Source organism: Sphaeramia orbicularis, chromosome 13 (assembly GCF_902148855.1).
Source record: "Sphaeramia orbicularis chromosome 13, fSphaOr1.1, whole genome shotgun sequence".
Taxonomy (NCBI): domain Eukaryota; kingdom Metazoa; phylum Chordata; class Actinopteri; order Kurtiformes; family Apogonidae; genus Sphaeramia; species Sphaeramia orbicularis.
Window position 1 is genome coordinate 46,019,400 of NC_043969.1, and position 22,104 is coordinate 46,041,503.

General features: G+C 36.3%; 1 protein-coding gene across 2 annotated transcripts; it reads right to left on the reverse strand.

Moving 5' to 3' along the window:
• Positions 1-5,608: 5,608 nt before the first annotated feature.
• LOC115432039 (transient receptor potential cation channel subfamily V member 1-like) lies at positions 5,609-17,194 on the reverse strand. 2 transcript variants are annotated; one of them, XM_030152810.1, is made up of 15 exons: positions 17,008-17,194; positions 14,305-14,459; positions 13,564-13,716; positions 13,040-13,177; positions 12,634-12,938; positions 12,302-12,478; positions 10,790-10,945; positions 10,620-10,712; positions 10,462-10,532; positions 10,121-10,286; positions 9,977-10,043; positions 9,597-9,901; positions 7,887-8,026; positions 5,937-6,073; positions 5,609-5,859 (listed from the first exon to the last, which is right to left on the reverse strand). In XM_030152810.1, the coding sequence occupies exons 1-15, from the start codon at positions 17,145-17,147 to the stop codon at positions 5,780-5,782; spliced, it is 2,283 nt and encodes a 760-aa protein (XP_030008670.1). In that variant the 5' UTR covers positions 17,148-17,194; the 3' UTR covers positions 5,609-5,779. The 2 variants fall into 2 exon arrangements, with proteins under 2 accessions (XP_030008670.1, XP_030008669.1); XM_030152809.1 differs by having other exon boundaries at positions 9,597-10,043.
• Between the last annotated feature and the right edge of the window lie 4,910 nt (positions 17,195-22,104).

The following is a 22,104-nucleotide window of genomic DNA, read 5'->3' on the forward strand; positions in this document are numbered from 1 at the left end:
GCTTACTTGTGAGTTTTCCTTTTTACTGAGGTTTGGTTCATTTAATACATTATAAACTGTGCTGTCATATTAATAGGCGTGTGAATATATATAAATATATATATAGAGGCTTTGGGAATGAATGATGTTGCCTTAATTGGAAATATTAAGGTAATTATGCTACTCATACCTGTTGGTAAAATTACTCATCCTACTGTCTGAAATGTTGCCTATCTATCATGGATTTATGATGATTTAAAGTATGAGTAGTGTTTTTAGCTGAATTAATAGTATTTAGAACAGGGCTGTAGCAGTTATTTAAAGTATTTGGACTGTGTTTTAGTTGTTATAAATATCCTGATATAGTTTAATTTATTTTTTGGACCACTGCATCCTGAAGCCATAGGTGTTTTCACATTAGGTGCCATAGGAGACGCTTATCGAACGCAGGCGGGTGCGTTGGTCGCCCGCAGTTAAAAAGGCAAATAAGAGGTTTGCATCCACGCTTTAAATCCGACGTCTTTCACTACACCGAGCGTTTTTATTTTAATGTCCTCTCTGAATCTATCTCAGAACACAGTGCAGGTCAAAAGGGAGAAAACGAAGCGAGAGGAAAGACAGCTGAGATGCACGCTGTAGCTTTTCTGGATTTTTTTTTTTTTTTTTTTTTTTTTTTTTTTTTTTTGGTCTTCGTACTTGATGGCAGTGTATTGTTTTTATTCCTGGCTCTCGTTTTTTGACGTGCCTGCCCCTTGAAGCTGCTATTGAATTTAATCTTAACACACACTAGTATGATTTGTGTGTGCATGTGTATGGATAGTAATGATGTTTGGGCTGTATCTGTGGAGATTATTTATGGGTTTGGGTGCAGGGGGAAAATTACCGAGCCGCTGATATCCTGGAAGGTGAGATTTAGAATCTGGAGTGAACAGATTATCTTGTGCAGGGAAGTTATTTTATTGGGCAAACGAGATGGTTAAGATGGTGGATTTTGATTGTTTTTTTGTTTTTTTTTTGACATCACTGGGTGACGTTTCCATATTTCCCTCTTACCGTATTGTATCTACAGTTTTGGTTTCAGACAGGTGGGAGGGGTTTAATATGTGATTGACAGCTGTAATTACCAATAGCTGCTCAGATTCAGTCAATCGTTGCTCGATAAAGGTCCATGTGTATTTATATCTAGTATTTCATTTGGACTCATAGTACAGAGCTGCCGAGGGAAGGTTTTTATTCACAAATATGAGCATTTTTCTCCTGATTCTTGCTCCTTAAGTTGTAAATCGTTTCTTATTCACACAATATAACTTCTTTGCACTAGAGCATGATCTAGTTCCATCTGGATAATAACTCACTCACCTTTTTGGACTTCAGGGACTCCGTAGAATTTACCACCACTCAGATGCTGGTAACTTTGGTCGACCTGACTGTTCGTCTGTTCTAAAGATCTCCTACTAGACCAGTATTCCAAGTGGTTGAGTAATTTTTGAGACTCTGACCCTCTGAGACGTCACACCCCGTTAATTCTGAACTGCCGCGTTACAGCCCAATATAGTCAGGTTCTACAGTTTCATATGAAGTGCCTCCACTGGGCTTAGTATGGAGAGATGTGTGAGTGCGTGTTTGTGCGTTCATGTGTGGATGTTAAGCTTGGGTACTTGCGCACAGGTGCGCACGCTGACAAAGGTGCACGAAGTTAATCTCTGACGGGGGACCAAGCTACTTTAGTGTAACTACTGATACTGTGTCATGGACTGAAGTCCTGAAGTGTGCCACGATTCCTAGACACTGTCGGGATGTGTGAACTGTTTGCTGCTGACTCACTGACCAAAGTGACCAAGCGTCCCTCTCTCTAACCACCTGGCCAAAAGCTTTGGCAAACTCCTATCTGGAACTTCTGTTTTAGTAATAACATGAGTAATAAAGGAGATCTGCTGCCCTTACCTGGACACTAAACCTTGTGAAGTAAAGATGTGAACAGAGCGTAAAATAATCCAGAGCGAGTTATTCCTGCCCCATGTTTTCCTCCAGATTCAGTTCAGCCCTTTGTGTGGTTCCGTAGGATAATGTAATGGGGCAGAAATCTAAACTGACGGACTGTTTCTGCCGGGGCACAGGTCTGCGACGACTCTCTCTAGATGTATTTTTACTCAAATGAACATAGAAATCTTTGACTGTCAGAGGTTTATCATATCTTGAACGGTGGTGGAGGGGGCTTACTTTCTCTACTTTGTGAAAATGTGATATTCCAGTTTTGCCTAACCTTCAGGAATAAAATGTCTTGCACAAACATTCCCCCCCTAACCAAAATAAAGTTGCAAACACAAAGGATTCATGAGTCACCTTGTCTTTATTATGAACATGTCTTAGTTTTGTCTGTTATATCGTTCCCACCGTCATGAAAAACCTGGAAAAGTTTTGGGATTAAATTTCAAGGGATGACAGTCTTAAAGTTACACTTTAAAACATTATTTTTGTGGCAATAAAATGAATTGGTTGACTAAATCCACACATTTTTCTTCATGGCGAACATTTCTTTAACTTTTGACAAATTGTTTCCCACAGTTTCTTCCACTGACTCATTTTAGCATAAGGCTTTAATTCCTAAAAAAAAAAAAAAAAAAAAAAGCAAATTTGTGAACTTGAATAATCACTCAAATAATTCAAAATAAGGGCATTTTGGCAGAATTAACTTTTTTTTTCTTTTAAGTGAAGCAATCTAAAGGCCTCTAATAGCATTCATTGTTACATTTTATTAGTAGTAATAGTAGTGTTATTGCTCTGGTTTAGTCTATTTTAACTTTAAAATGTTATTGTTACTTTTATCGAAGTCATATTTTAACACATTTTTATTGTAACTTTTTTTATTTGCAAACTTCACTTTTCATGGTAGATATGTGAAACAATTTGGATTTTATATGAACCATAAAAATGATGAATATATCTAAAATCACTTTGTTCTACATAAAATTGCATAAATTATTAAACTGTAGTCACAGAAAAAATTATTAGACCACCCTTGTTTTCTTCAATTTCTTGTTCATTTTAATGCCTGGTACAACTAAAGGTACATTTGTTTGGACAAATATAATGATAACAAAAATAGCTCATAGTAGTTGAATTTCAGAGCTGATATCTATCCATTTTCCATGTTTTCTTGATAATAACCAAAATCACTTCAGTTCTTACATCAGTATCTATGGCATTGTACTGACAAAAACAGTGCTTTTAGGCATTCCATGTTTTCTTTTCTGTCTGTTTTAGACCTATGACACACACAGGAGTTAGTACTGGATTGCATAACCATTGTTTTTGATGACTTGATGGTCTAATAATTTTTTCTGAGACTGTACGTTAACAACAACCAGTGATATCAAATCACATCTCTAGTGACAGTTTCATGACAGTTAAAACTTGATGATCCAAAATAAAACCTCCCCTGACCCCCCTGTGGGTCTTGAGCCAGAGTTTGGGTCCTAAGGGTTCACATCTTTTCCACTGTTTTCACCCCTGATGAGTTCATATCCCTGAGTTTTGTCTGAAGTAAAACAGATCAAACATTTTTCATTTTTATTTAATAAAAAAAAACCTGTATTTTGCATCTATATTTACAATCCTTACAGAAAAGTTCATCAGCTGAATATTTTTTCGGAAATTTGAATTTAATACAGAAATTATTGACAAATACACTTCTGTTCATGGGCCTAAACATCATATGAGTCATATTTATCAGACATTGAAAGTTATGGTTTTAACCGTTTGTCATTCTGAGTTAAACCCTGTAGATAAACTAGACCTCAGTCTGTCACTTTAAAACCATGTCGAGAAAAATCATGGTCATCATATCTGATGACCATGAAAAGACGACAAACCACATTTTGCACCAATTATTTATATGTATTGACAAGATTAACGGATCAACAGCTATTAAACATTTTAGATCAGTACATAGTTCTGGACAATCATGGATGTTTGGGTCTTTATAAGTTTAATAACATCAACAAATCCCTGGAATCAGAGTTTATATAAAGATTATAAATGTAGATTAAAACCTCTGACTGCTGTATAATGCATTACATTTCCCTCTGGTTCTTGATAAAAAAAAAAAAAAAAAGGACATTCAACCTGTTTGATGAGTTTTGTCTGTTTCCAAAACAAAGTGAACGTGATACAAAGCACGAAAGAGAAATCTGTTCATACCTGGAAGTATCTGATAAACACACTGAACAAGAACAGAAAAGCAGCACTTCTGTTTTTACTCTGATTTTTAATAGATTAAAATCAAGGATGTGAATGTTTTTCTATGTTCACAACAGATCTCTAATATTTTATTAACAAATTAGTTTAAATCTGTGTTACTGAGGTGTGTTTTATCAGACACTGAATGGACAGAGTCCTTATTATTATTATCAGGTTTGTCTGAGGTTGGTCCTAATAAAAGGACGCTGAAATATACACGTTTATCCAGTGTTGTATAAAGTACTGGGAAGTCACACTTAAGTAGAAATACAGGGACCTACCAAAAAATGACTTTGGTAGAAGTTAAAGTCCACAACTGAAATGCTACTCAAATTAAAGTCTTTAAGTATTTAGTATTTACTGTACATTAAGTGTGTCAAGTAATCTATAATTAAATGTACTCAAGTAATGAAAGCAAAAGTACAAGTAAATGTTAATAACAACCAAAGGCGTCAGAATTTTTAATATTAGAAAGTTTATCCAGGATTTTAAAACATGGTAAAGTAAGAGACAAGCAGTCAAAATATTGAAAATGATGCCAACATCACACACCTCAAAAACTTAAACAGGAGTAGGATACTGCTGGTATTAAAAAAGGCTGGAATTTTGGAAAAAAAAACAAAACAAACAACCAAAAAAAAAAGTATGAGCCTAGATTACACTTTGTAAACAAGGAATCCAAAGTCTAAACCAGGGGTGTCACACTCATTTTCTTCCAGGTTCCACATTCAGCCCAGTTGTAATCTCAAATGGGTCGGACCAGGAAAATAATAACATAATAGTCTATAAATGATGACAACTCTAAATTTTTCTTTGTGTTTTAGTGCAAAAAAGTAACATTAAATTCTGAAAATATTTACATTTACAAACTATCCAAACAAAAAAGTTGTGAATAACCTGATAAAACTGAAATGTCTTGCAAAAAATAAGTGTAATTTTAACAATATAATGCCTCAACTTATCATTTACATACACGTCTGCAAAACGGATCAGATCTGCAAATGCACAAAACAGACAGAATGTTGTTAAAAGTGCATTTTTCTTGTAATTTTCTTTAGAGATTTCAGGTTGTTCATATTCATTCAGTTTATTCATGTTTTAAAGTTAAGGGATAGTTTGTTGGTGTGAATATTTTCATAATTTAATGTTATTTTTTTCACACTAAAACAAAGACAAAAAATTGGAGTTGTTATTATTTATAGGCATAATGTAATTTTTTTTTTTTTTTTTCACATTAAACCAGGAAGAAAATTTGGAGTCGTTATTTATAGGTTATTATGATATTATTTTACTTGAGTTCATATTGGTCTGTATGAGGAACCTGAACTAAAATAATTTTGACACCTTTGATTGTTCATATCTTCAGTGTAATTTTTGCACTTTTTTTTTTAAATCTCAACCCATCAGAAACTGGAGCAAAAACAAAAGTGTTGTGTTTATATTTTTGATCTGTTCTAAGTTTGAGTATATATTAATTTACAGTAAACACTTGTTTCCACTGTGACCAATAAATAAAATAAACCCTGAGTATAAATGTTCATCTTCAGATGCTGTGATGCCTTCAGGGGACGTTGGAATGCTGTGGCTGTTGACGTTTAGCTCGGATTTTTGCTATCAGAGGATTGAGGTTCCAGAGTTTCCCTGAAAACAAACATCAGTTCAGTATTAGTGACATCTCTGTAATAAATGAATGTCAGATGATGGTCTGTTTTCCCTACCAGTGGTCCGGTCCTGGTCCCGGTCCCGGTCCTGGTCCCGGTCCTTGGGCTGCGTCATCGTCGTGTTATCTCCAGGGTCTTCCTGCTGGAATTCACAGAGGTCGGATCTCCACTGGGTCCACTTCATCTCCTCCACCCTGAAGACAAACAAGCCTCATTCAGGATTGAACAATAAACTCAGACTGTAGTTAAAGGGTCAATCACACTAAAAATTAAGAATCCAAAATTTGATAAACATGCAAGTAATTCATGATGAATCATTCACAAATACAGTATCGATATCAAATACACAACAGACACATTCATGCAGGGATGTCAAGCATATGGTCCGCGGGCCAAAATTGTTCCTCTTAAGGGTCCAATCTGGCCCGTGGGATGAATTTGCAAAGTCCAGAAATTACAGAGATGACAGTGTCAGTCAAGAGTGTCACTGAATCTCAACAAATTGTTTTGATCATAAAATTTAATGCTATATTTTTCAGTTCCAGATGCCTGTCACTAAATGTTCTGTAAGTTGTAATGTACATGTGGAAATGATAGGCTGAAGCATAACAGTGATAAAATTAGGGATGCATCGATACCACTTTTTTCCAGACCGAGTACGAGTACTTACATTTGAGTACTTGCCGATACCGAGTACCGATACGAGTACTTAATAATCCCATTCCAGTTCTTAGTTCCTTTTGTAAATGTGCTTTATTGTCGTTGTCATTAGTCTGACTGGAACAAAGTGCTGCTACTGACATTTAATGTGTTGGAATGAGCGTTTCTCAATTAATCCACCAGGGGGCGCCACTCTGAATTACCCATACTGGACAAATACCACGAAGAAGAGTAAAGTTTTTTGAGAAGAAGAAGAAGAAAGTCTGTAATAACAAACATGGAGATGGCAGAGGCAACACTAATGTGATACTAATATTGCAGTGTTTTCACTGGTAAGATTTAGAAGTTTAGCTTCAGCAGGAAGAGAAAAGAGAAATGAGTGATAAGTTTCGTTTTCACTTCCACTGGCGGCGGTCCGCACCACTCCGTACTCCCGCTGGTATTCTCCGTCTGGGTACGCATCCACCAGCACCTGGAAAACAGATGGAATGTACGCAGAGGACGGACAGAACGCTGCGTCTGTATCTGTCTGTGTCTGTAACGTTACTTGCAGTCAACGTTACTTTTATCCCCGTCATTTATTTTGAAAAATCTCCACACTCTTCACACTCCCCACACATTATTCCACCGCCGCGTACCTGCTGCACTGAACTGTGAATGTCACATGGCCGTAAGTGGTATCGGTACATTTGTATCGGATATCTTTTACGAGTAAGAGTACGAGCACACACACCGAGTATTGGAGCCGATGCCCGATACTGGTATCGGTATCGGAGCATCCCTAGATAAAATTCACTTATTTTTCAGAAGAAATTTCTGGTTGTTCATGAATGTTCAGGGTATTCATATTTTTTGTTGAAGGATAGTTCATAAATGGAAACATTTTACTTTTTTGCACTAAAACAAAGAGAAAAATTTGGAGATCAGTATTTATAGATTATTATGCTATCATTTTACTGGTCCAGCCCATTTGCGATCATATTCTGTTGAATGTGGCCCCTGAACTAAAACAAGTTTGACACCCCTGCATTAATGCATTCTGTTTTCAAGTGCAAAACTAAAAGTAAAGACACAGCACATGTGCAACATACAATAAATCATGTGACTTTTGGTGTGCGCTGATGATTTTCTCACCAATGTCCTGAGTAATTAACCTCCACAGCAGTAGGTGGCGCTGTGAGTCAAAAAATCAGCTCTGCCTCTCGATAATATTTTCAGTTTATTTTCAGACACTAAAAGTATTACACTGTCTTATCTTGGGGAACCCCTCTACCTTATCCATACCTACATTCTAATATTTATTTTCTTCCTTACTTACTTCCTTTCTGTTCCATCATGAAGGCTTACCGTAAAAATCTACGAGTCCTGTCCTGTTTGTCTTTGAAGCTCACGATCTTTGACTTTCCAGATGTTGACTTGGCAGATAAGATTTTACCCACCAGCCACCTGGGCAGCGTGCTCTCCAAGTCCAGAATGGTGAGAGACCTCTGAGGACGTTCAGAACAAGATCTGATTTAGTGCTGATCCAGGAATCAGACAGACTTTAACCCAGAAGATACACAAGTTTGGAACAAGCTGTGAATTATCTAGGGTTTTCCAACAATATAAGACTAAGACACAACAAACCTCAACTCACCTCATTATGGAACCATCAACCTTTATATTTTGAGAATTTATTGTACTACCAGAATATCTGCTGATTAACCAGTTGATTGGTGAACTATTTAGCTCTGTGATGAAATCCATATATGCACCACTGTATTTTTTAAAGGTTGATGTAATAGCTGTTGTTTGAGTCAAGAAAAAGCTGATTGACAATAAGCTGGCTGCTAATTTTAACAATGAGAAACAGACTTTATTAAAAACAGGGTGACTCTGGAACTGAAAACTGAGGCAAAGCGATAAAAAAAAAAAAAAAAAATAGGACCAATGGCCCTGCACCTGCATGTTCTATCAGTAATCAATACCAAGTTGAGTTTGTGAGGTTGTCAGTTTCTGTCTCAATGTTAGAGTCCTGTGGTCTGGATTCAGGAGATCAACCTCCCAAGAGAAGTGGGTGGAGCTTTCACTGGAGTAGAACTCAACTAATTCAATCAAAGTCCATATATGACTTCTATCAGTGATCAGTAGTAACTATACTGGTGTCTGTAACCATTTACATGTTATAAACCATCAAAATATGGCCAATTATAAGTAAAGGCCAATTTGTAATATTTAAAAAATCAAAATTTCTAAAAAAAAAAAAAAAAAAAAAAAAAGTCAACAAACTTTGCAGACATTGTCCAAGGAAGCTACATATAAAATTGGAAAGTAATCTGATGAGTAGTATCTGAGAAGATTGTTGAAATCTACATATTGGTGACCTTATGTTTGAGCCTTCAAGGTCACTCAAGGTCAAAGGTCAAATGAAAGTCTATATATGACCACCTATCAGTGTTCAGTAGTAACTATATTGAAATCTCTAACCACTTACATGTTATAATCCATCAAAATATGGACCATTATGAGTAAAGGCACATTTTTAATATTTCCAAAAATTTGTCAAAAACTCAGAAATCTAAATTTCTCAAAACTGAGAAGCAAATTTGGAGACACTGTCCAAGAGAAGCTACATATAAAAAATTTAAATCCATCCAGTAGTTTCGTCGGGCAAGATGTTTGAAGAATTTGCTAACGAAGACGACACCATACACAACGCCTTCACAATAGCCTATCTAGCCAATAGGCCATGAGCTATTGTGAAGGCTCACAATAAATAAATAAATAAATAAATAAATAAATAAATAAAAGTGAATATGAATAACTGATCTTCAAACTCAAATTAATAAATGTGGGAATGAACATCATTTAAATTGTAACGCAATCCTAGTGATTTTTTAAAAATCTTTTGAGCGATGTATTATTTCCCCTAATCCCCAACTTCAGCCAACACTGATGAGGAAAATTAACCAGTTTCTTTAATTTACAGAGATTCTGGAGATATCCTGGCTGTAGAATCACCATAATTCTACAAATGTTTGTGTTTTGATACTGAAATCGACTCCTTCATCCTCTCACCTGCAGGTTCCAGATGTTCTCAGTCTGTAAGGAGATACGTTCCACTGTGTTTCCCATTAAAGCTATGAGCATGTTGAGCAGCAGGATGTAGGTGAGGACGATGTACAGGATGAGCAGGATGTAGAAAACCTCCTTGTACTGGACGTGGTCTGTAAACTCCAGATCTCCCATTCCGATGGTGAACTTGAACATTTCTAACGTTGTAAACGCAAAGTCATCATATGATGGCTTTTTGCAAATAAATGGCTGAGAATCAAATCTCCGTCCGTGAGGTGGTGGGTTGGTTTCGATAAGTGCAAGAACAGCTACAAAGAAGAAAAAAAAGAGAGTGAGAGGACTTTCCAGTGGCAAATATTCTTTTCTAATCTGTAAAATCTTACCGGCAGTAAATCCACAAAGAAAGACACCGTAGACAAACAAAAAGTGCAAGATATCACCCAGGATCATCTGCAAAGAGAGACGAATTTAACCCAGGATAACCCAGAATAAGCCGATTATTCTAAGCTAATAAGTATTTTCCTTACTCTTTGCACCATGACATTATATATTCCCAGTTGTTTAGTTCCTCTTGCGTAGTACAGAATATTAATCCACGCCAGAGCCAAGGAGATCACCAGTGGTCCAACATATTGTCTCAGTCCACAGAAGTATAAGATGACAGCGGTCAGAAGAAGTACTGCCTGAATGAAACTGAAGAGGAAAGAGAAGACAAGAAGACCTTGTTAGACGAGCGGTGTAGATTAGGTATTACTTTGTCTTCCTTTTCCATTTTAAGAACTAACCAAAAAAAACCCCAAAAAAACAAAGAACTTTTACCTCCTTTTCCAGAACAATAATGGATGATGTCAGACTATCGTTTACTTACAACAGAATGTCGCAGAATCCATCAATGTAGAGCGTCTTGAACTTCGGAGGGTTTCTCTTGAATGCAATCACCTGTGGAAACATTGAAAGTCTTTTTTCTTAGTCTGAAAAAATATTTTGCAATTTCTTGAATAACTGGACCAGATGCCATTTTCTCACCGATTTATATAAAAACCACAAGGCTCCGAGGATGCAGATGACTTCACCGACGCAGCGCAAGTAGTCAAGAGGAACTTCGATGGGAAACGGAGGCTGTAGATCATCAGGTCATCAGGTCAGGCTAAAGAGCGTCAGTTTGTTATTTTTGTCTCGTGAATGCTTTATTTTACCTTTCCTTCCTTTCTGTGTGTGGCCACAGTGGTGAAGATGGTCAGGTAAACCAGGTAGACCAGGAAATTCACCCAAAATAACGTGGAGGCAAACCTGTTCCACTTATCTTTGAGAATACTGCGAAGAGGCTCGATCTGAAGCATCTCAGGGCGATTCTGAGGTAAAGGATCACATTTAAAAACAGAGACTGGCTAAAATCTACTTGTTGAACTTTATGTAACAATGTAAATCCCATACATTGATCAGCCGTTACATTAAACACTGACAGCAGTTTAAGTATCTCAGTGACTTTGAAGAAGCCAAATCACAATTGGTAGGCTACAGAGTCAGAACATCTCCAAAACTACAGGTTTGGTCTGGTGTTTGTGGTTAGCAGTGGAAAACACCCACAAACTAGAAGCACTCGGAGAGCGCAGACCTCCTCCAAGGCTGATCAGTGGCCCCCCCTGTGGGCCCCCCCACCCCTGATCACCACCAAAAATTAATCATTTAATTTTGATTATTATTTAAATTTAAATTTATTTTAAATTATTTTAAAATTAAATTATTTAAATTTATTAAAATTTAATCATTTCTTCCTTACCCCATTTCCAACAAACCCTGAAAATTTCATCAAAATCTGTCCATAACTTTTTGAGTTATGTTGCACACTAACGGACAGACAAACAAACAAACAAACAAACAAACAGACAAACAAACAAACAAACAAACCCTGGCAAAAACATAACCTCCTTGGCGGAGGTAAAAATGGTCAAATAAAGGATTGTATTTCTCAATCTAGTCAAGTATTTGTTAGAATACAACTTTAATTCCACTCCTTGATATTGGTAGCTACCCCTTTTGCTGCCAAAACAGCTCAGACCTATTTGATGGACTCCACAAGACTGCATTGGTATTTGCATCAAGATGTTAGCAGAAGGTCCTTTAAAACCTGTAAGATGCAACATGGATTGGAATTTGTTTATCTAATACATCCCTCAATTGTCCTAATGTTGGGATGTCCTTCATTAGTCTAATTTTGGTTGGTACTAACCACTGCAGACCAAGAACACCCAACAAGACCTGCAGTTGTGGAGATGCTCTGACCCAGTGACCACCTTTACAATATGGCACTACTTATGGCAGTTGCTCAGTAATTTACATAACTTATTTTGGTGCTTCCAACACATCAGCTTCGGCAACTAAATGTTCACTTGCTGCCTAATATATTCAACCCAATGAAAGGTAAAATGGAACAAAAGCAGTCAGAATCATTTTTGTGCAAGCTAATGCTAAATGCTAGCTTAGTGTCATGGTATACTATGAAAATTCATCAAGCTCTTCATAACAGTCATTTTATAACCATATTAGTGTAGCCAATTAACCACAATTTTAAGTGGAGCTACTTTTATAGGGAGAAATACCCAGTCAGCACCCAGTGGCCATCAGGGGTATTGCATTATCATATGTACTTCCACATTGACTTCGTTTTAGCGCTGAAGTTCTTGCTCCTCAAATCACTCATCTCTTACCGGAATTTCACAGCCAAAGACGACTATCTCCAGCACAGAGTTTTCTTCATCAGTGTCGATGGAGCTCATGTCATAAAGTGAAGAGTGAACTGGTCCATAGACCCACTCCAGAAACTTCCTGGACAGAGGTTTTGTCTCTTTGTCCGGAAACTCTCGGTGCAGCATGTGCTTGAACAGCTGGTCCATAAAACGTCAAACAGAAGAGCATTTCATCAATGATAAGTCAAACATTTTGATCTCATGCCATCTGAAAGACTTAATGTTTACTTGACACATTACCATAAAATGTATCTAAAATGCACAGAAGAAACATAAAGTAAATCCCGACCTACCCCGATCTTGCCAAGCTTGGCGGCCAACTTCAGAGGAGTCAACCCCTGATTATTTTCAATCTCCTCCAACTGGACTTCAATCTTTTTCTCAAGTTTGTAGTGCTGAATGAGGATGTTGTCATACATTTTTGCAATCATGTCTGTGTTTTCTTCTTTGTTGTCTGCTAAGATCACCAAGGCGTGCAGGACGGTGTTTCCTTGGCAGTCTTTATCGGTCACATCAGCTCTTTTGTAAGGGTTGTCCATGAGGAAGGACATGACCTCAGGCTGGTTGGTGCAGGCAGCCAATGACAGTGGAAGTTCTCCTGTTGGAAATACACAATGGTTTGTTTAGTGATGTAGCCCAACTACCTAAAACCTGAGAAATAAAGTTTAGAAACTGGATTTTTGATGGATGCATTCACACCGAAATAAAAACCCGGTCCTGCATTGTTCTGGAAGAACTTTCCATTGGCTTTGGCTTGGACATCTGCTCCTTTCTGAACCAGCAGCTTCACATGTTCAAAGCTTCTTCTCTCAATAGCGATGTGCAAAGCTGTCTGACCTAAGACACAAGTTACACAATGAAAGTCAAGTTTTAGATGAATGAAATCAACATATTTTTGGCACCCCTTGACAAATACCAGCAACACTTACTTTCAATTCATAGATTGAACAAAAATGTCTAAAACAGATACGCAACAGAATGTGCAAATGTTTGGGTGCCCTAAATGTTCCAAGTCTTTAAATATTTTCACAAGGACAAGCTCAGGTATAATCCATCAGCTCTATGGCAAACTTCAGGGTAAACATTTCTGTTTTTTATTTCTGTCTTTTTAACATTAAAATTTTATAAACCAGGACATATATTAGGAAAGAAATCCATGTAAAATACATAGCATTGACTTTCAAATCACAGTTATTATTGATAGTTTTTAAAGTTTTACCAACCTCTATAGTAGTCGTCATTGTAAGCTGCATTGATAAAACGTCCCAAATCTCCGGTTTTCTCTGATATGTCCAGGAAGACTTCAATAGTGTCATTTTTATGATTTTTCAGGTTTAGCAGAGCTTTCAGGAGAGCAGTTTTCCCATTTGATTCATCTGAAACATTAAGCAAAATCACAGGTTTGTCACTTTATGTATGATTTCTATAAAGTAGGTAAAAGTAAGTGTTATGGTTTGGTCCTATTGTATTTTTCCCACGTTTTTTTCCAGTTCCCGCATATTTTTGCAACTTTTTTAGCAAATTCCCACAATTTCACTGCATAAAACTGTATAAAACCCCCCACATATTCCATGGCATAATCAAAGATCCCCACATTTTTCTGGAGGGACTGGTTATATTGTGTATAAAGTATACTCATTGTGTATGTAAATAAAAAAAACTCAGCCATTTTAACCGTATGTGGATCATTTTAAAGGTAGCTTTCAAGCTGAAAAAGTGTGGGCATCCCTGAACTTGATTAACACCTAAACTTACTTGCATTTTGTTGTGTTTTGTGCTTATGTTATTAACACATCACACCTTTTATCCACTTGTGATGCCTTGTCTAAACAGACATGGTGAAACCTTCCAGGAACCAGCTGCTTGGACTAACTAAAGTGTAATCCCCAGCACAAACACATTGTGGTCACCGTTACGTGGTCATAGGTGAAACCTTCAGTAAAACAAAGGTTCTTTGTACTTGCCTATAAACTCTGAGCTTGTAAGTCGTTTGTTGTTTGCTCTCAGGAAGTCCAGGAGTCCAGTAAGTTGAGATGAATCCCCCTGAGATGCAGCTTTGAAGAGTCTTTCCCTGGTGAATTTTTTACTGGAAATGTAGTCAACTCTGTCAGTTTGTCTCCTGAAAGTGAAATATTATATTAAGTCAGTTCATTGTGTAGCTCAAGGTTTTTGCTGAAGTTGTTTTTCAGAACTTATAAGGTCTGTGATATATTATTTTCTTGCAGAATTTGCCTCAGTGTGCTTTGCCAAATGGACTACACACAATCAGTTTTATTTCATTTAACTTATCAAACCCAGTGCTACTTTTGTGGCAGTTCCAAAATGAATTTTCCTCTATATTTAATCTTCTCTAAGTGATTTATCACCATTTATTGTCATATTACCCTCTTTGTTTTCCATTATTTCAGTAAAAATCTGGTATTTTTCTATATTTAATTCACTGATCATGTAGATGTTCATAAAAGCTCAGAGTAAAAAAAAGGTTATTATATCAAAAATTGATAAAACTGAAGAAAAAAGGTGGCATATACAACAAAGATATCATTAACTGAACATAAACCCAGTGTGTCCATCCACTGTCTCTGATCCACCTCCATGGGTTTTACTGGTGAAGCAGTGTTGTAGAAGATGATGGTGTTTCCATGGTAACTAAGGAGCCTCTGAACATCCAAATGGGTCATATCTGATGACCATGAAAAGATGACAAACTGCATTTTACACCAATTATTTACATGTATTGATGGAATTAGTGGATCAACAGGTATTACATATTTTAGATCAGTAGACAATTTTGTTTGATGGTGGATGTTTGGGTCTTTATGGGTTAATGTTTTCATAACAGATTATTGTTATTGATTTGAATTTATGCTGCTTTTCACAAGTAAAAAAGAAAATCAAATCAAGACAATAAATGTTAAATCACAAAGACTGGAGTTGTGTTTTTGTCTTGTCGCATCTTTTACATTATTGTCATCCTGCATCTTAATTGAATCTTCATATAAAATCACAGATAACTGTCTGAATTCTTCAATTTTTCAATCAGGACCAAAGATCAGCCTTTGAACTTGTAGGAAATAATTTGACATAACAATTTTTCATGACTGATATGAAAAGTCTGACCATGTCATGTCTAGTAGGGTTTTTAACCTTAAGTAGAAAATGTGTTTGCATTAGTCATGTCTGTATTTAACCCTTTATAGTTCACTTATAAAAATACTGTGAAACTCAAAATTTCAACCTTAGTATGTTATTGGAGGACAGAATAAGACTTTATTACGTTTGTGAAATTTTTCACAAAATATTATTGTTATTTAGGAAATAAAGGTCAATGAAGTTACCATATTTGGTTCCGTATCTGTCAGTGGCAAACAAACAAACAAAAAAAACCCCAAATAAAATCCAAGATGTAAATATATACAAATGGTGCCAGGCACAAAAAGCCCCTCCCCTATTGTAGCTTATTTTGGCATCGATCCAGCTAATGTCATCATGTCTATGCATGTGCTGATGTCAGCATATCAATTGCCTCTATATATGTGGCACGTTTGAGGTAAATTGAAACAAAATTGATGTTTTTATAGGAATGTGAAATTTTGCCCATTATAAGTAAATGGTAGAAAAAAAAAAAGATTTTAAAAATTCATTAAAAAATTTGAACTTTGAGCTACTTTTCCCAAATGTAATCACATCTATTCTGGGTCACTAGTGATCTATAAACCCAATATGGTATGAATTCAAACAATAGTTTTGCTGCTACAGAAATTTGAAATTTCGTCCATTATAAGTAAATAGGGAAGAAAAGATTTAAAAAATTTGAACTTTTTTTATTCTGTCACTGGCAATCTATAAACCAATCTGGTATGAATTCAACCAATAGTTTTGCTGCTAGAGTGTAAACAAACAAACAAATATACAAACTGGCCCAAAAACAATACCCCTTGCCTCCCTTTCAGGGGGTGGGGTAAAAATACAAGAAAAACACATGTAAGATGAAAGGAATATGCATTTTAGAACATTAGAACTTCATTTTTAGAGCATTACAATAACATCAGTGCTGATCCAGACCCCTGTCCACATCCACATGATCCCTTTGAACATCATTCCTTACATTAGTACCATTACTACATGGTACCTAACAAAGCAGGTACACTCACTGTTCATGCAGAGGGGGACCTTACAGACCCTGGAGACCACATTGGACCTTACGGACCCTGGAGACCACATTTGACCTTACAGACCCTGGAGACCACATTGGACCTGAGATTGTTGTCTCACTGTCCTCACTATAATGGCTGCTGTCACTGTCTAGTAATGTATGCGGAAAGGACCAAAAATTGTCACTTGCCCAATAAAGGGTTAATGCACAGTTTCAGAAGTTAATGTTTTGATGCTTTTGTCTGAGTCTTCGTTCTTAGTTTGTACACAGTCAGGAAAAGCTGAAATAGAATATGCAGACAATACTCTGCTACTTCAGTATTCATGCATAAAATTATGAATTATAAAACCTTTACAGACAGATTAAACAGCAGTTAATGGATTAATTGTGCATTTTCCTCCTGATTTTCTGTGTCCATATCCAGTCATTAATGTGCAGCCTCATGATGTAAATGTTTATGAGACGTGGTGAAGTCATCTCCACCTGGTTTCCAGTAGAACCAGTCTCCTACCTGCTGGTTGCCGTGGACAATGGTGCAGCCTCAGGATCCACTTCTGAGCTGTTTCTTCTGAGCAGAGACTCCAGAGTGTTCCCATCATCCTCCTGACTTGTGTTCAGCTCTTCTCTTTTGGGCAGCTCTTTATTTTCCATCTTTATACTGAAGCCGTACGATGACACCGTACACTTGTACTCGTAGCTCTGTGTTTACGGACTACACCTGCACAGGTGTAGAGTTGCAAAGGTCAGAGCAGTGTGAAGGTGTTGTTACCGTCTTCATGCTCCTCCCAGTCCCGGTGGAGCAGAGACTTGTTTTCCTTCCAGCAGTTTCCCCTCACTGAGCTTTACATTAATGCAGCTGTATCATAGTACAGTAAATATGATTTTAATAATGTGGTGAAACACTGAATACTATGGAGTCTATATATTTAATGAAACTGTATCAAACAAAGAGCTCTCACCTGTCTGTGAAAATATACATTAGAATAACTTAACCCAAAAAAAGACCCAAATGTACACCGGCGACCAAAAACATCTAATCTGATGTAAAATGTTTAATACCTGTTGATCCACTAATCCTATCAATACAGTAAATAATTGGTGTAAAATGCAGTTTGTCATCTTTTCATGGTCATCAGATATGACCCATTTGGACGTTCAGAGGCTCCGTAGTTACCATGGAAACACGGTCATCTTCTACAACATTAATTCACCAGTAAAACCCATGGAGTTGGATCAATGACAGTGGACGGACACACTAGGTTTATGTTCAGTTAATATATTTTACTGAAAAAAATCATGTTTTCTTCAGTTTTCTGTCTTTTTGTTATAATAACCCCCAAATGCAATCTTAGCATGATGATTAAAGTACATGATTAGTAATTAAATGTAGGAAAATGCCTAATTTTCACTGAAAAAAAGCAAAATATAGAGGATAATATTATAATAAATGTTGATAAATCACTTAAGAAAGGTTAAACAGAGACAAAAAAAATAATTTGGGTATTGCCACAAAAGTAGCACTGGGTCTTTATAGGTTAATTTTCCCAAATGTAGGATCATGACCCAAACTGAGTCATGGAAGCATTTTTGTTGGGTTATTGTTTATTATTTTACTCATTTTTGTCCATTTTATTGATTATTTTTTCATTTGGTTGATCATTTCCTTCATGTTTTATTCATGAATAGATATAGAAATAACCCATATTTGGTTCATTGTCTCAATTATGTTGTTCGTTATCATGACCATTTTCTTAATTGTATTGATTATTTTCCTTCGTTGATTTTTCCTTTTCCTTTTCCTTTTTGTAATGCTTATTGTGTTCATTTTTAAAATATATATATATTTTGTTTATAATCATTGTCTTGATTTTTTTTTCTCCAATGACTGATTTTATTTGTTGTTCATTGTGTTGATTATTTTATTAATTTCATGTTAATTTGTATATTTTGCAAATTATTTTCTTACTTTTATTGAGTATTTTTCTTTCTTTTTTGCTCATCCTGTTGATTTAATGCTTTAATGAGTTAATCTACTGTCTTTCACAATTAAACCAATGCTCAACCTTTATTCTTCTATATCTTAATTTTTACATTTAAAAAGACATAAAAATTCTATGCTCAGCCAAAAATAAAAAATAATACATATGTTCATGTCATTTCTTTTGAGGTTGGTTCTAAAGGAGGCTTCATTGTACAGCCTTCTTTGTTTCCAAGGAAACACAATCATTAATCACATCGTCCATCACCAGCAGAGGGTGTAAGTGGATGCTATGTTTTCATCATATATGTGTAGAGAATGTCCCAGAAACCTTGACTTCTATTCTTAAACCTATTCCATGTCAAAGCCATGGCCCTGTCACCGCCCTCCTGGGAATTTCCACCACATCACATGACAACAGCCGATGTACACGCAAACACATGCACGTACATGTCAAAACAAACAGCATGTGTGTTCTGAGACACACACGGAAATATATGATAATGAATTTAATGTAAACCAGTTATAACAAAGGTAGTACTGATTTCTATTAGACAGGCTTAACTACTATACACACACACACACACACACACACACACACACAGTATATATATATATATATATATATATGCGTGTGTGTGTGTGTGTGTGTGTGTGTTTGTGTGTATGTTTTGTGGTGTATTTTTGTAGTACTGATCAATTCTTCCCTGCTACTTTTTCATATACTCGACCAGAGCCACTGTAACACACAACAGTTTCCTCTGGGGTTAATAAAGTATTCTGATTCTGAAATATTATCAGGCTTATACAAAAAAAATATTATTATCTACATGGATCTACTGTATTTCAGAGCTGTCAAACTCATTTTAGTTCAGGGGCCACATTCAGTAAAATAATAATCTATAAATAACAACCCAAATTTTTTCTCTTTGTTTTAGTTAAATTATATTATAAAAATGTGAATAGCATCAAAAACCATGTACACCCTGAAATATCTTTAAAAGAAAAATTTATAAAGTGGAATTTCAACAGTATTATGTCTCAGCTTATGGTTAACACAGTGAATCTATAAATGCAACAAAACCATTTAGTAACAGGCATATTATTAAAATTGCACTTATTTTTCTTAAGACGTTTCAGGTTGTTCGTATTTGTTCAGGTTATTCGCATTTTATTATGAAGGAATAGTTTGGAAATGTAAATATTTTCATAATGTAATTTTACTTTGTTCACATTAGACCAAGAATAAAATTCAGAGTTGTCATTATTTATAGGTTATTTTTATGATATGATTTTATGATTTTAGTTCAGATCACATTGAGTTGCATGTAGCCTCTGAACACCCTTAACTGTTAATATTGTAAGTGTAATTTTTACACTTGGACCATTTGGCGGGCCAGTTTTGTATGTTTGACGCTCCTGATCTATATCATCTTAAATCATGTAGGTAACATAGGAATATGATCTGATGACTTAATTTATTAGTTAAACCAAGTTTACCTCCCTGATTAGAGGCTTAAATTATTATAAAGTGTTACTGGATATCTTACTATAAATAAAATGGTCGCTGCCATTAGAGTCACTAGAGCTGACAATTAACTGAATCACAATCAAAGCATCAGTTATAACATTTTTTATTGATAACCAAGAAAATACAGTTCCACAGAAATTGAAATATGTTTTTGTCATTAAATCATGCAGCCCTAATGGTTACAGTAGTACCGGTTTTACATGATCTTGTGCCACATCCATACTTCTGTGATTCCCAATAATAGGTTTTCTATTGCTGGTCTATAAAGCCCTGAATGGTTTAGGACCAAAATCCACCAGTGACCTCCTGACCCAGTATGAACCCACCAGACCCCTCAGGTCATCTGGATCCAGTCTTTTGTCAGTTACCAGAGTCAGAACCAGACACGGAGAAGCTGTGTTCAGCTTCTATGCTCCACATGTCTGGAACAAACTCCCAGAAAACCTCAGATCAGCTGAAACACTCAGTTTATTTAAATCCAGGTTAAAGTCCCACCTGTTCTCAGCTGCATTTGAATAGAGTTCTTATTCAGAAGTTCAGATCTGCACTGTTTCTTTTAAGCGTAACGTTTTTATGTTTTTTTTTGTTTGTTTTGGGTTTTTTTTGTTTTTTATTGCTTCCCCTGCACCCCTTTGTAATGCTTTTAATGTTTTATGTACAGCACTTTGAATTGTCTTGTACATGAAATGTGCTATATAGATAAACCTGCCCTGCCTTGCCTAGATTTCAGGTTAATATAAATGCAAATGTTATGTTCTACAGGTTAGAAAGAGAATGGAGATGATAATAATAAAAAGCCTTGGAAAGAAGACTGTGTAGTAACCGCTGACTAAACAAAGGGTGTCATAAAGTAAACCGAGAAAGTAGCACAAGATGAAAAAGTACCAGTACCATGAAATTATGAAAAGTAAGAATTTCAGTGGTGCACCACCCTACTGTGATTGTGTATCCTAAAATTATTCTAACTTTATGAACAACAGTGTACATATAAAATAAACTTAAAATCTTTAAAACTGAGTCACAAAACACAAAAGCACTTTCTAATCAGAGTACTGAAACCTATCAGTCAAACCTCTGGGATATTGACCAGGTCAGTTAAGTTCCTTGTTAATCAGTTTCAGCTACTTTGGTGTTAATGAAATTAACGACAGGTCCACTAGAGGGGCAACAATGAGACAACCCCCAAAACAGGAATGGTTTTACAGGTTGAGACCACTGACATTTTTTTCCCTCTGCATCTTTTCTGTCTGATTTCTCGACTAGTTAGCTTACCGGCCGACAGGCCATAAGCTATTGTCGTCATGCAGTGTCGGGCGTCTGTCGGGCAGGGGGCACAGGGCCCACTAGAGGACGTCGGGTCCTCTGGACACCCCAGTGAAGTCTGTTTCAGATTGTTTGGTTGGAGACATTCACACCGTGGACTCCTGGAGGTCATTTTGTAGGTTCCTGTCAGGGCTCATCCTGTTCCTCTTTGCACAAAGGAGCAGATACTGGTCCTGCTGAGGAGTTCAGGACCTTTTACAGCCCTGTCCAGCTCTCCTGGAATAACTACCTGACTCCTGGAATCTTCTCCATCCTCTTGAGACTGTGCTGGGAGACACAGCAAACCTTCTGGCAACGACATGTAATGATATGCCATTCTGGAGGAGCTGAACTACTGCACCCTCTGTAGCATCCAGGTACCACACCATGCTATCAGTGGAGGTGCTGACCCAAGCCAAATGAAAAAAAAAACATAGGACCAATGGCCCTGTAGCTTACCGGCCAAATTAAAAGCTTTTGGAAATGTATCCAGATGCCATTTATTATCACCCAGTTCTGTGTATTTATTATATTACAGAAATAGCCCATGTTTTGGTCATTTTCCAATCAGATCTGTAAAAAATTCAGATTCCAACTTGATATCATTGATACTTACTGATTTATTGTATCAATCCACTTCCTATCTGTTATAATGGGAAAATTTGTCAAAGTCACACCGAATCCAGAATCAGATCCGGATGTAAATAATTTCAATACCTTGTGTTGACATCATCATAAAGAAGCGGTATACCAAGTTTAAAGTCAATCGGAATTGTACTTTCGGAGAAAAAGATGAT

Coding starts and splice junctions, on each gene's coding strand:
- LOC115432039 (XM_030152809.1), bottom strand. CDS start 17,147: ATGGAAAATAAAGAGCTGCCCAAAAGAGAAGAGCTGAACACAAGTCAG. Junction 10,044..10,120: donor ATAATGTCATGGTGCAAAGA/GTAAGGAAAATA, acceptor CTCTCTTTGCAG/ATGATCCTGGGTGATATCTT. Junction 8,027..9,596: donor AGAACATCTGGAACCTGCAG/GTGAGAGGATGA, acceptor GAACGTCCTCAG/AGGTCTCTCACCATTCTGGA.